This window comes from Lissotriton vulgaris, chromosome 8, assembly GCF_964263255.1.
Source record: "Lissotriton vulgaris chromosome 8, aLisVul1.2, whole genome shotgun sequence".
Lineage (NCBI taxonomy): Eukaryota > Metazoa > Chordata > Amphibia > Caudata > Salamandridae > Lissotriton > Lissotriton vulgaris.
In genome coordinates this window covers 1,288,415,168-1,288,428,012 of record NC_141696.1, presented here as the reverse complement: position 1 = coordinate 1,288,428,012, position 12,845 = coordinate 1,288,415,168, and the positions used below count along the sequence as shown (strand labels likewise).

Genomic DNA, 12,845 nt, shown 5'->3' with positions numbered 1-12,845 from the left:
CTGCAGTTGAAGGACTCATATTATAAAATCTATCTAGTATTTCATTTTCAGATTCATCCTCATTTAAGTAGTTTCTCATTCATTTTGTTTGATAGATAATTCACTTAAAAAGGAAAGGTTAGAAAAGTGGAAGGTAAAAGCTCAGAAAGACGTTTTTGACTTTTGGAATATTATAGCTGGCCCTTTCAGAGTAGAACCCCATCTGTCTTTGAGCAGAGCAGTTGTTGGCTCTGCTAATTTGCAAGGTGCAATTGTTCTAGTACACCTGGAATTTAGGTAGCATCTTTTTCAACTGGTGCAGTTTGTGTCAAACGTCCCTGTGGCCTATGTTTTTCCAATAAAGGCGCAATCTTAGCTGCCTCCTCTGCGACTCTGAGTGGGACTAGGATCAGGAAGATCAATTGAGTCAATAGTTGGTAGGGCTGAGTGTGCCTGAAGCCGCCTGTGACTGAGTCCATGAATGTTATCAAGAAATACGATCTTCAAAGAGTTAGACGCCACTAGAATCATTTCACCAAGTATGTTTATATGTGCAATAACTCCTCTTTGACCCCTTGATCTATTTAATGCTAAATAACTGCCACTGCTCTGTGTGTGATGAACATAGCAAATAAAATGTTGAGCAACATCATTGAATGAAACATGTTTTTAATTTACAGAGCAAACTGAATTACATTCAGTTTGAAACTTCAGAAGAAGCCTGCGAGAAATATCACCACTGTGTTGGAGACTTGAAGAAGAAAGGTTACAAATTAAGGAAAGGCGTTCCACAAAATGCAGTCCACTTGACTTCCGAAAAGCTTCAAGAGGTTACCATTATTTTTAATTTGAACATTTGTATTGAAGTGTTTTACATTTTGAATCCAACACTGAGGGAAGAAAGAAACAAATATATACAGTCTCCTATTCTGTGAGAACTTAATGTCCATTTTCTCGTCATTACGCCTTTCCGATTATTGACTTGCACTTATTAATCTAATATATATATTTTTAATTTTTCTTATGCTTAAATACATTGAAATGCAATCAACAATTTGTTAAATCGCCTTTATCCACCTTGTTAGATTTACATCTTGGATTCTTAACTGCTGTGGCAAACCTGCAGAATTGCAAATCAACACGTTCTTAGTCCACACTGCTCACTTACCAAGTATCCATCTGTATAGACTATACAAAATCAGTGGCATAGAAGTGTGATGTCATGCTCCAGCACCCATGACTCATATCACTATCTCTCTATTCACCCCCCATCGCTGAGCCATGCACATCAATCCTGTCTTAATAAATATAACCTAAGGTTCCCAAAATGTCTTTGGGATGCACTCTAGGTGGTAGAAAGGTAAAATACCTTTCTGTTCAATTGTTAAAAACCATCAGGTCTCTGAGCCACTCTTCTGCCGACTGTTTTGTGCGTCGTCCCCAGTTCATGGTTAACCTGTGCTTGGCTATCAAAAAACGCAAATGCAATTAATCGTCGCACACCTGAGGAATGATCCCTTTATGAACCCCGGAAGCGCTGTCAGTGGTTGAGGTTCTGTTCTGTCATGTTAGTTACAATTTCTATAACTGTTTGCAAAAATCTGCATATGTTTGGGCATTCTCATGCCATACGTAAGCACTCTGTATAGACATCCACACATCGTGGGCAAATATGTGGTTGGGTCACATTTATTTTATGCTGTCTAGCGCAATCAGTCAATCAATCAGGATTTATAAAGCGCTGCTGATCATCTGACAGGGTATCCAGGCACTAGCAGGTCTAGGAGACTTAATCGAGCAGCCAGTTGACCCTACTGAATTCTGGAAGAGAGGTGATGGTCTGGAGTGAAATATGTCCTGTGGAGAAACTTAAAATGAAGCAAAATAAAGTAATTTATTACAATAGTTCATAGGTAGAGCTTAGTTTGAATGAGGGTATAGCTCTACTGTTTGTCTTTCAAAACTGTTCTTCAATAAGTCTCCCAGCCCTGCGTGCATGCAGTTCTCCCCCTTTGGCTGTTAGATTGTGTATAATCTTGACACCCATCTAGTGGAGTACAGTAAACAAATGTGTTTGGTATTGCTGCACACACTCTACGGTCTCTCTGGGGAATCGTGCAATTGTATCTTTCACAGTGTGTCTTAGACAGGTCTAAGGTCGTGAGATCACCTCGACTCTGGAACTGCTCCTGCTTGAGGAACTACTCTCTCACCTATAAATGCCCTATTTCAGTTAATCCACCTTATCCAGAATTTACTGCATAGTCCATTCCATTATAAGGGGTAGTAGTGGATTCTGTAAAATATGTATTGCTGGTGGGTATTAGTAGGCCCCTCTCAACTTCTAATTCAACACTCTGCAGGCCCAGCTAGTTTTGGATACTGCATGTACCTGTTTCAGTGTTTTTAGCAGACCCCTTGAAAGCACAGATGAGAGGAGGATCTCCTCTGCTAGTTCTCTCTCAGAAATCAAGTGGCAAATATGCGCACTTGGGTGAAACCAGTGCATTGCATGGTGGCACTTTGCTACCAGGTGGTGTATTTCGAGATCTGGGACCTCGAAGCCAATACACTCGAAATGGAGCATCATCGTTTCTCAACCTATCCAGGATGGCATATTTGCCCCTACCAGCAAAATTAGTAAAGTCTTGAGGCTGAAGAAGAAGTTTTTAGACAGTATAATATTCATAAAAAGGTATTAAAATTTCGGCAGAACAATCATTTTAATGAAGGCTACTCTACCAGCTAGTGAAAGGGGAAGTTTTTCCCGAAGTTTATCTAATGTGTATGTTTAGCAATAGCTGTCTATAATTAAGTCTAAACACCGACTTCACTTCCCTATGGAGCATCACTCATAAGTATCTTTGAGTGTTCCACCCTGTGTATTAGAAACTCCATATCGCTTTTCTGCATGGAGCTCATGATTGCTTATAAATCAGTTTTTCTCCGAATTAATTGTGAGCCTGGTCAATAGGCAAATCGTATTACCTCCCTGATAACGGGGATAGGTTCGTTTTGCGGCCCCAAATAATTAGTAATGTGTCGTCCACATATATGGATAACAGGAAGTGGTCCCAAAAAAAGATGAGCCCTCTGTGCATATGATTCTCATGGTGGTGATGAGCTAGAGGATCCTTCACTGGTATAAATGGTAGTGGTGAGAGGGGTCATCCCTGCTTTGATCCTCTACCTATATGGACAACCTCTAATGTAAGGCCATTGACGTATATCCAAGATGTGGGCTTGGCTTATAGTAGTGCAATGAAATTTGAAGATAGACCCACCCGTTTGAGAGCCTCTATTTGAAAAGGCCATTCAAGTGAATCCAGATTCAATTAGTGTAGCACCACAAATACTGTGTGAAAATGTATGTACATTGATCTGTGCATGAAAGCACCTGTGAGATTATTCTCTCAAGCAAAAGTGATATTCAGGATGCAATAACCTGGGCCAGTATTTTGGTATCACAGTTCAGTCGGGCTAGAGAACAGTATGACCCACATTTAGTGGGGTCCCTTTCGGGCATGGGCAGCTTTATTGACGGTGGTGGGATGCCACCCTTCAGAGCTTCGGCAAATACCTTGAGTAAATGTAGTTCTAGAACTTGCTTATATGCATTGTAAACCTCAACAGTCAAGCTGGATGATCCTGGTGCTCTTCCCCCACTAGTGTATCTATTGCAGCAATCATCTCCTCCAAGAAAATTGGGTTGCTCAGAAACTGTCTGCGATAATTTCAAGCCACAGCAGTACATCTTCATCAAATAGCTCTTAATAGAGTCATAAGATTCTAATGTTCGGAGAGTGTACAGGTGTGCATAGTATTAGGTGAATTCACCTAATGTAGTTTCGCTATCAGTTAAGGGCTCTCCACTGTTGTAGTCTATAAATCTATCAAGATAGAAGAACCAGGAGCTTTTGGTGAGGTCCTGCACAGTGCTTCTAGTAGATACGTAAATGAAAAGGATATGCAGTTCCTGAGGAGAGTGAGCAGGTCTCTTGTGAATTGCTCTCACACACCCGAAGGATATCATGCTTCATCATCGGGCTGTGCTCATTGTCGGGCCGGCGCTGCAATGCCGGAGATCTTTTAAGAGACAGCTGTTTGGTGCGTGAAGGTGAGTGGTCAAAGTGGTGGCGTGAGTGTGAGTTTGTGGAGTAGAAATGGTTTAGTACTGCCCTATATGGAACAAATTGTATTCTATGTGTGCATTAATCTAGGTAAAATACCTGGGCCCTATTTGGAATTAATGATCCTCTAGGGTCTAGTCAGTGTATGTGGTCGACATGTTTCTTGCCTTCTGCCCCTAACGGGTCAATCGGCAATTCTTCAGGACCGGTAGCTAAGGGAGTAAGTTCTCCTAAACTCTAACACTACCGCAAGGCTGGTGTAGAATACCTTATTTGTTACCAGTGCTGCTTGCGATGTTCCAGGATTGGCGGCCTGGAAAGGTGAGACCTGTGGAGAAATATGAACTAGTGGAATCCAGAACTAAATCCAGAGAACGGTAATATCCATCAATGGAGAAGTGATTTACATGCAAGGGCTAGTTCCTAGTTGTTGCCCCCAGGGGTGAAATTGGTGGATGCACTGTGGGTGGGTAGGATAAAAACAATTGTGACTCTGTATACATCACATTATAGACCATCATGAGGAATGCAATATTGTGGCAGTGCTAGCATTTTAGGTTAAATCATTCTATCAAAAGGACAAGGTTTAAAAAGTTCAAAGTGCACACGTTGTACTACTATGTACTCGTTTTTCACCCCCTGTGTTGTTATGCGTTGTGAGAATATCGTAAAGTGAATCACGGTTAACATATCATACCACCGGTGGATGCTTCATGCACAACAACTTCACTCTGGTAGTAGGGTCAAGAACCAGGCAGGATATCCGAGAGAGCACCTCGTTGCTCTACTCTGCCAAATAAATGACAAGGGACCGACAGGCAGCTGTACGCGTAAGCGTCTGAGCACAGGTCAAAGTCTTACCGGTCTCTCGTTTCAGACACTCTCAAAGGTGCGTGTGGCCATTAGAAAATACTCACATATGGGTGGTGCCAACTAGCGACGTTCCTACCCCAGCTCTGGCTCCCGTTGCTCTGCTCTCAAGCGACCAGGTTTTTGTGAATTTCGTCGTTGCGCTCAAATCAAAAGCCTAGACTGTAGCGGCCGGCGGCCATATTGGTGGTATTATAATAATGTCTGCCTTCAAGTGCTGCTGAATTTAAAAGATTTATTAAACCACTGCGTCCACTATGCTAAGATTTCTACTGTGATTTGTCATAGCGTAATTTTTAGAGGGGCTACGTCCAATCTGCATGATAAATTATAGTAATTAGTCTTTGAATTCTAGATAAGTGCCTTTCATGTGCGTGTGTGTTACTCATCTGCTACTGTCAAAAGGTGCGATATAACGTTGTACATGGCCAATATCGGTTGACAGTTTTATAGTGATAAAGTATGGGACACAAAAGTAGTGTAAGTCATCACTTCTGGACCAGACAGATTTAAAATACTTTACTGTTGAACAGAGTATGCTCCTGGGGTTTTTATTTATTTAATGCATTCTTATAAAGAGCGGACTTTACCTGAAGGTGTCAGAGCACTGTACGATAGAACCAGTTACGTTGCATGAGAGAACTGTTACAGGAATGGAACAAATAAAAATAGCATGCCATAGAATCAAAGCGAAGTAAGCATAAGGCACACAATCTCAAGCACAGCAAGCACAGACTGTACAAGCAAAAATATGAATATAAATGACAAATTTTACAATGAATAAAGATCTTCCTGGCGAATGATAGCAGGCCATAGAATCAAAACAACTCAGGTAAACGGAACACAAAATCAAACGCAGCAAGCACAGGATTTACAAATAACAAGCATTTGCAATGCAATAGGTCTCGCATTAGGAAAGTTTGCGCTATTGGTATTGTAAATGACAATTTTTTTATTTATGTTGTGTGAAAATAGCGAAATTAAACGCGTTTTCATTTACAATGCCAATAGTTATAACTTACGCAAATGTGACACCTTTAGCATTTGTAATGCAATATGTGTTGTATTTATGTGAGGGTGGGTGAGGGTGTGAGGGTGTGTGAGGCTGTGCAAGGGTGAGGGTGGGTGAGGGAATGTGAGGGTGTTTAAGGGTGAAGGGGTGTGAGGGTGAGGGGGTGAGAGGGTGTGTGAGGGTGAGAGGGTGAGTAAGGGTGGGTGAGGATGTGTGAGGGTGAGGGTGTGTGAGGGTGAGGGTGTGTGAGGGTGAGGGGTGTGAGCGTGCGGGGTGTGAGAGTGAGTGGGTGTGTGAGGGTGAGGGTGGTGGGGGTGAGGGGTGTGAGGGTGGGTGAGAGGGTGTGTAAGGGTGAGGTTGAGAGGGTGTAAGGGTGTGTGAGGGTGAGGGGGTGTGAGGGTGAGGAGGGTGAGAGTGAGGGTCTGAGGGAGGGTGAGGGGATGTGAGGGTGAGGGGGTGCTGCAATGGCGTTTCTGTAGTTGTCAGTCTATGATATTGCTTTTATCTTGCAGACATCATACGTGCTAAATAAAAAAAAAGCATTACATGCATGGTCAGGAAAAGAGAAGCACAATGTGATAATAAACAGGGAGATGGAATATTTACTAGGTGCAGTATTACTTCATCATTCTGAGGTCCGCATCTTGCGAAAGAGGCGTAAGCACTAATTCCTCCTGGTTCCCCAAGGTCCAGTGTGCTAAAACTCAGAATGGTGTTGTTCTCCATCACCAATTCCGTTACGTTATTTCCGGACAAAAATCTTACAGGGAAATGCCCCTGAGTGCGTTAGTAGCCGCAAAACATCAAAACCCAATTTGGGTGTAAATAGGATTGTAATGAATCCCTTTGTATAGCGCTTACTACCCATGGCAAGGCGTTGTGTGGGAGTGACATAATTGGTACCACAATATCAAATAATTCTGTATGGTGGTGTTGACGGAGACAGCAGCTCACTGCTGAAACAACGTAGTGCCATGAGCAAGGACACGTCTGAGGAGCTCCGGTCCAGCTGTGTGGGTCCCTATCCTGCACAAGAAGGGGGTAACGTGGGTCACATATGGGGCGCTCCGGTAGAACTGCGGGGGGGGAAGAAGGGGATCTTGCAGCACCCAAAGGGATGTGTCGAGCACTCTCTCCGCCGCACCAGTAGCTGCTGTGCTTAATAACAGACCACGGCGACCAGTCTTGACTTGCGGTTCAGTTGCCAGGCTGTGACGCAGTGTTTGCCCCTCCGGCGAAATCTTCGCTCAAAAAATGTCAAGAACGCGCATATAATGTCTCTGGCATGAAGCTGAGCTGCCGGGCCCTGCACCCTCCTGTCCAGCTGCTCCCTTCCTTGAGCTCAGAAATGTATGCGGCAGCGACATACGTTTGGTGGCATAATCTGTGCACGGGTACGGCCTTCCTCTGCTATTTGGAAAATGCCTTTGAGTATCTATCGTGTTCTGCAGAGCACCTCGTCCCGACCTTCGAGCAGTCCAGGAGGCTTCAAGCCGCCTAGTTTTTAGGACACCTGGAAGCTGATACCTGTACTCGAACCCGGGCACCCCGCCCCTTCATTACGTCAAAAGGGTAGAAATATGCTAATTTGCTGTACAGACAGGCTTTTTGGCCCTAGTTGCCAGTGATATAGACTTTAATCTTGCTCACATCTAGGATATGTATTCCTAGCTTGTGTTGGCCCTTTTAAGCCCTTTCTTCCAGACCTAGAAGAGCCCATCTATTGCCTATTGGCTTTGGCCTGTCATTATTGCTTATAGTAGAGGTTGGATCCTGTGGTCCTGACTTTATATTACACATTGGTATGGTTTATGTAGGTACTCTGACAGAGCTAAGGGTTATTTCATCCTTCTTAGGCATACAGGCCCAGAACTAGAGGGACTCCATCTTGATGGAGCTGAGAGGCTTCAAAGGAAAAGGTAATATTTTGGTTTTGAGCTGTTGTTCGCCCTAAGCGAACCGGAGAGAACCGGCCAGGGCTGAATCTAATCAGGAAGTGTCTCTGGGCTCAGGTCTCTAGACGAAACAAGCAGCTGGTCACTGTGGGAGCGTCTAGCGCAAGGAGCCTGGTGCATGGGATTGGTGGGAGGAAGCTGCTGGCTGGAACTTTCCATGAGGAAACAGCATTCTATATCAGTGAAGTGCAGAGGCAGAGTCAGTTAGTTGAGCTGGAGTGGTAGAAGAGTGAGTTGTTGGAGTTGCAGAGAGAGAGAGTTCGAGCTAGAGAGAGCTGAGCTGAAGTTGCAGTTAGTTGAATTGGAGGAGCAGAGAGTGTTGGTAGAGTTGGAGGAGTGGAATTGCAGGAGGAGAAGAGACAGAAAATGCTTGGAACAGAGAGAAGACAAACAGACCGTCAGTGAGCTGGAACTGAAGGAAGCAGTCAGAAGCAGTTACTTATCAGGAGGAGTTGTGAATAGCTGGAGTCTGAAGTAATGCCTTTTAGAAGAGACTGAAGTTATATCGTGGATTAACCTGTGGGAGCAGCTGGAGTTAATTGGACATTGGCACAGAGACCGTATCCAGAGTGAATAAGCTAGTGGAATGAACAGTTATCAGAGCGGCAGAAACCATTAGATTGAAGTTGGAAGGTGGAGAGAGTCCGTGGGGGAGAGAAATCCAGTGCAAAGTGATCAGCGCAGATGTGTATCCAAGAGTGCAGGAGAGAGAGAGTCTGAGATGAGCCAAGACACAGACAAGAGAGGAGCCCAGATGACAGCTAGAGCAAGACTTCACACTCCCAAGGTGATCTCGTTCCTTTAATCTTGTCCTTATTCCCTAGGCTATTGTATGTCTAATCCTTTTCTTTCAGCGGTGTGTTAAAGTTACTGTTAGTCATAGAGATCCCACAGTTTTGTGTATGTGTATTGCATCATTGTTAAAATAAAAGAGACCCCATTTCTTAGTGAACTAGTGTGGTGTATATCTTTTGTCCCCATACAGTGGAGGTAACCTTGTCTCCTAGTCAGGTATTACTGTTTGAACAGATGTTACCCCTGATCAGGTAAGTGATAGTGAATAATTAGGGAGATAGGAGACCTGCAACTAAGGGATAAAGTTTATACTCCATCCCATAATATTATTGTAGTAGCGAGCCCTTAGTGAAGAGAGAGAGAGACTTCCCAACATAGAGAGACAGAGAGCTGAAGGTATTCATAGGAAAGTGGTCGTCATTGGTAAGTGGCGTTAGTGAGAGCACTGATTGTGGTCAGTGTGTATACCCACAGGATTGTGGCTTGTAAATGAGAGCACCAGGGAGGACACTGGTGTGTAATGAGATCGTCTCTAGAGAGAGAGGCGTTAATGAGAGCACCTAAGATAGAGGGGTGTGTAGGTCTGCCGGATTGCAGACCGGGTATAAATGAGAGCACTGGGACTGCAGGCCCATGTGTGTAGGCGCGCCGGATTGCGTGTCGAGTGAGCACTGAGGGTGAGCAGTGTGTATACCCGCAAGATTGCGGCTTGAGTGAGCACTGAGGGTGAGCAGTGTGTAATGGTAGATAATCAGAACTGCCCCAGGGTAGATTAGTCTGGACCCATGAGGTCGCGAGACTATGAGGTATGAGTGTGGTGTAGGGCATGGATGTCCTTAGTAATCAGTGAGTATTCTTAGTATCCCTATAGATTTAGTGGTGTTTCTGATGATATGAGCTTGTATATTGCGAGTTCCCCATCCTCAGGTAGGTACCCAGGTGCCTGGATAGATGGTCCTGAGGAGGGAGGTGGTTACGTTCCGACTGGGTTAGAGGGGCTCTTAGGAGCTGATCCCATCTGGTCCGAAAATCCTGTCGGTACATTTGCTCATTCTGACCTAAAGCCACGCAAGCACCTTGACCCCTGAAGTTTGGCGTTGCAGCGAAAAGGATATTCAATTAAAACAAGCAGCCCGTCCATGTTACGCCACTGCTGAAGAAGCAGTGTTGCCGGCGGGGGCGAAAACAGGAAGTCAGGCATCCTTGCCCGTGACATGGGCGGGGCCTGTGACGCGGCCGGAAGAGGCCGGTGTCGCTCGTTGATGCGGGGCTCCCATCATGGAGGGAGAGCCCCGCGGTAGCGTGAAAATCCAGAGAAGTGCCCCGCGTGTGGAGAATGAGATGCGCCTGAGAAAAGGAGCGCAGCGAGGCGACGCGACAAAAGAGCACGGTGAGTGAAGGGCGGGATATGTGTGTCTATGTGTGCGCGTGAGCCCGTGAGTGGTGCTGGGGGAGGGGGGGGAGGGGGGAGCGTGTGTGTATGCAGTGTGTGTGTGTGTGTGTTCCTGCCTGCGTGTGTGTGTGTGAGTGTGGCTGTGTGTATGTGTGCGCGCGCGACTGCATGGCGGCATGGCTGACTTCCTGGAAATCTGAGATAGGATAGGTGCCGGCCGTGCGCGCCCACGAGGTGCAATCGGCGCGTGGCCGAACGCTGTCTCAGATTCCCAGGAAACTGAATACAATAGATGTCGAGCTAGACCGCATTCTACGCATGCGCAACTCTAGCTCGACCTAAAAACCTTTATGCCACATGCAGTTAAAACCTTTTTTACTTGGTTAAATGGAATTTGTATAACATTTTTTTATAGGCTAGAAGAACAAAACATGTTGGTACACGATAGTATATATGCTTTCTTTTTAAAATAATAATTTGTTAATTTTTCTTTATGGGCTCCACACATAGGGAGCAAGTGGTGACAGCCTGGCTCATGATGCGCTATATACAGGCTGTGTTCAGACTTCCTTGCAAATCAATGGCTCCCCGCAGAGCGCACAGACATCTCAGGGTCACCGTATTCTCTGCATACATCGTACTGACAGCTTATCACTTTATGTGCCGTGCAGACAGGGCAAAGGCGGCCTGGTTCACCATATGCTCATCAACCAACGTTCAGATACTTATGCACTCTTCAGGCCTTGCATGCAGCACTTAGCCTGGTACACCAAGGATTCTGCAGTAACTTTAAGACAGCCTGGTACATCAAGGGCTCGGCACAACTTTCAGACAGCCAGGTACATCAAGGATTCTGCAGTAACTTTCAGACATCCTGGTAAATCAAGGATTCTGCCGTAACTTTCAGACAGCCTGTTACATCAAGGATTCTCCAGTAACTTTCAGACATCCTTGTTCATCAAGGGCTCTGCCACAACTTTCAGACAGCCATATAATCACTGATTGGTTACTGTTCCTAAACAAAGAACCATAACCAACTTGGTTACATTGAAGAGAAAAAAGGAAAATGGTCTCTATATGTGGTTTCCAATTGAAGAAGGTGGGAGAATTTCTCCTTTAGAAATTAGTGCCCTCACACACTCTTGCAAGTGTCATGCTTCATCATTGGGCGATGCTCCTCGTGGGGGTGGCGCTGCTATCTTCCACGGGCCCCTTGAAAGGGTTCTTTGTTGGAGATCTTTTAGGAGACCCTGCAGTTGTGCATGTGGGTGCGGGGCCTAAAAGGGGTTAGTGCAAGTGTATTAAAGTTATCCAATTGGTACCCTGAGGTCAAGTTTTATTCATATGTTCGGGAGGTAAGAGTACAAGAATTATACAGGGGAGATGGAGCACCTCGAATAACAAATATCATAGAGTTCAGGGTATTACTTTGCTGCTCTCAGTTCCCCTGTGTGTTTGTGAATGTGAAAATTGGTCAACATGTTTCGCGCCGGGAAATAGGGCCCTAATGGATCCTGGTGCGCTTCATCAGGACTGTGCAGTGTGAAGGCGTTAAATAAAAATAGGATGAGGGAAAGACACCCTATATTCCTATGATACCTCTAGTAAGGTGTAAGTGCGTCATTGCGCTCAAGGGAATATCTCAATCGTGTTCCTGTTATTACCTGATGGAGAAAAACAACAACAGGAATAAAAGATAAACATATAGAGACAAACATAAGTCATAGTGAATAGGAATCCACATTTAACTTAATTTCAGCAGCTGCGTCCGAATTACACCATGCATCATGTTGCAGCAATTGTGGGAAAAGTGCCCTTGACATTATCGTACTGCCACATGTGCACGTTTGACAGCATCTGCTGTCTTTATCTATGATTTGTGGGGAGGCCTCATGCACTGGCCTCGTGTTGACTGTGCTCGTCGTGTTTTTACCGAGTGAGTAATGCAAAACAAACTAGTTTGCATCATGGTGGTCACCATTGTTAATTTATGCAAAGCGCACTCCATGAGTGAGACAGAAAAAGGGCATAGCTGCAACGGAGTCCCAAGGCAGTCCATTTCCGTTATTTGGTAGTGCGGCACACTCTAAAGTTACGTGACTCATTATATATTTTGGAGAAATGCACAAACGTATTAAAACATTCATACTGATTACCCCTTTACAAAGAATGGCATGCTTCCTCGGCAAATCCCCGCGGTCTCGATTCGGGATATCTGTTGGACAATAATGCAACAAGCACTGTGCAGGCAAAAGAAGAACAAGCGGAAGGCGGCTCGGGCACAGCACGTCTTCCGGAGACGTGCGCGTTCACAGAGATGAATCGGCTCGTGCACATGCCAGTAGCGGCTCGTGCACAGCTCTATCTCCCTTGCCAGTTAACACGGTGACTATAGAACTCGCTGGGGGGAGCGCTTCGCGCTCCAACGCCAGCTCGACCTAAAAATATAAATATATGTGACACATTTAAAATGACTAAAGAACTTCCTGGCGAGGTCTGAGAAGGGGGTAGTTAGTTCTGAAAGTGTCTTTATAAAAGGGATTTGAGGTCCACTTTGAAGATCTGGATGAGGTGATGGCACGGAGCGAAGGAGGAAGTGAGTTCCATTATTCTCACCGCATTACCTGAGAACGATTGTGCCATCAATTTTTCTCTTTTGAAGGAGGGGGGGCTCCAGAAGGAACTTTTCCGCATTCCGAGACGGTCTTGAG

The 12,845-nt window shown here is 45.0% G+C and overlaps 1 protein-coding gene across 3 annotated transcripts in view; it reads left to right on the top strand.

Annotated features, from left to right (window-relative positions):
* PARP4 (poly(ADP-ribose) polymerase family member 4) overlaps positions 1 to 12,845 on the top strand; it is a 1,988,214-nt gene that overhangs the window by 245,756 nt on the left and 1,729,613 nt on the right. For all 3 annotated transcript variants that reach the window (XM_086935217.1, XM_086935220.1, XM_086935219.1), the window contains exon 8: positions 660 to 809. In XM_086935217.1, coding sequence (XP_086791343.1) covers positions 660 to 809 — 150 coding nt within the window. The remainder of the gene's footprint in view (positions 1 to 659; positions 810 to 12,845) is intronic.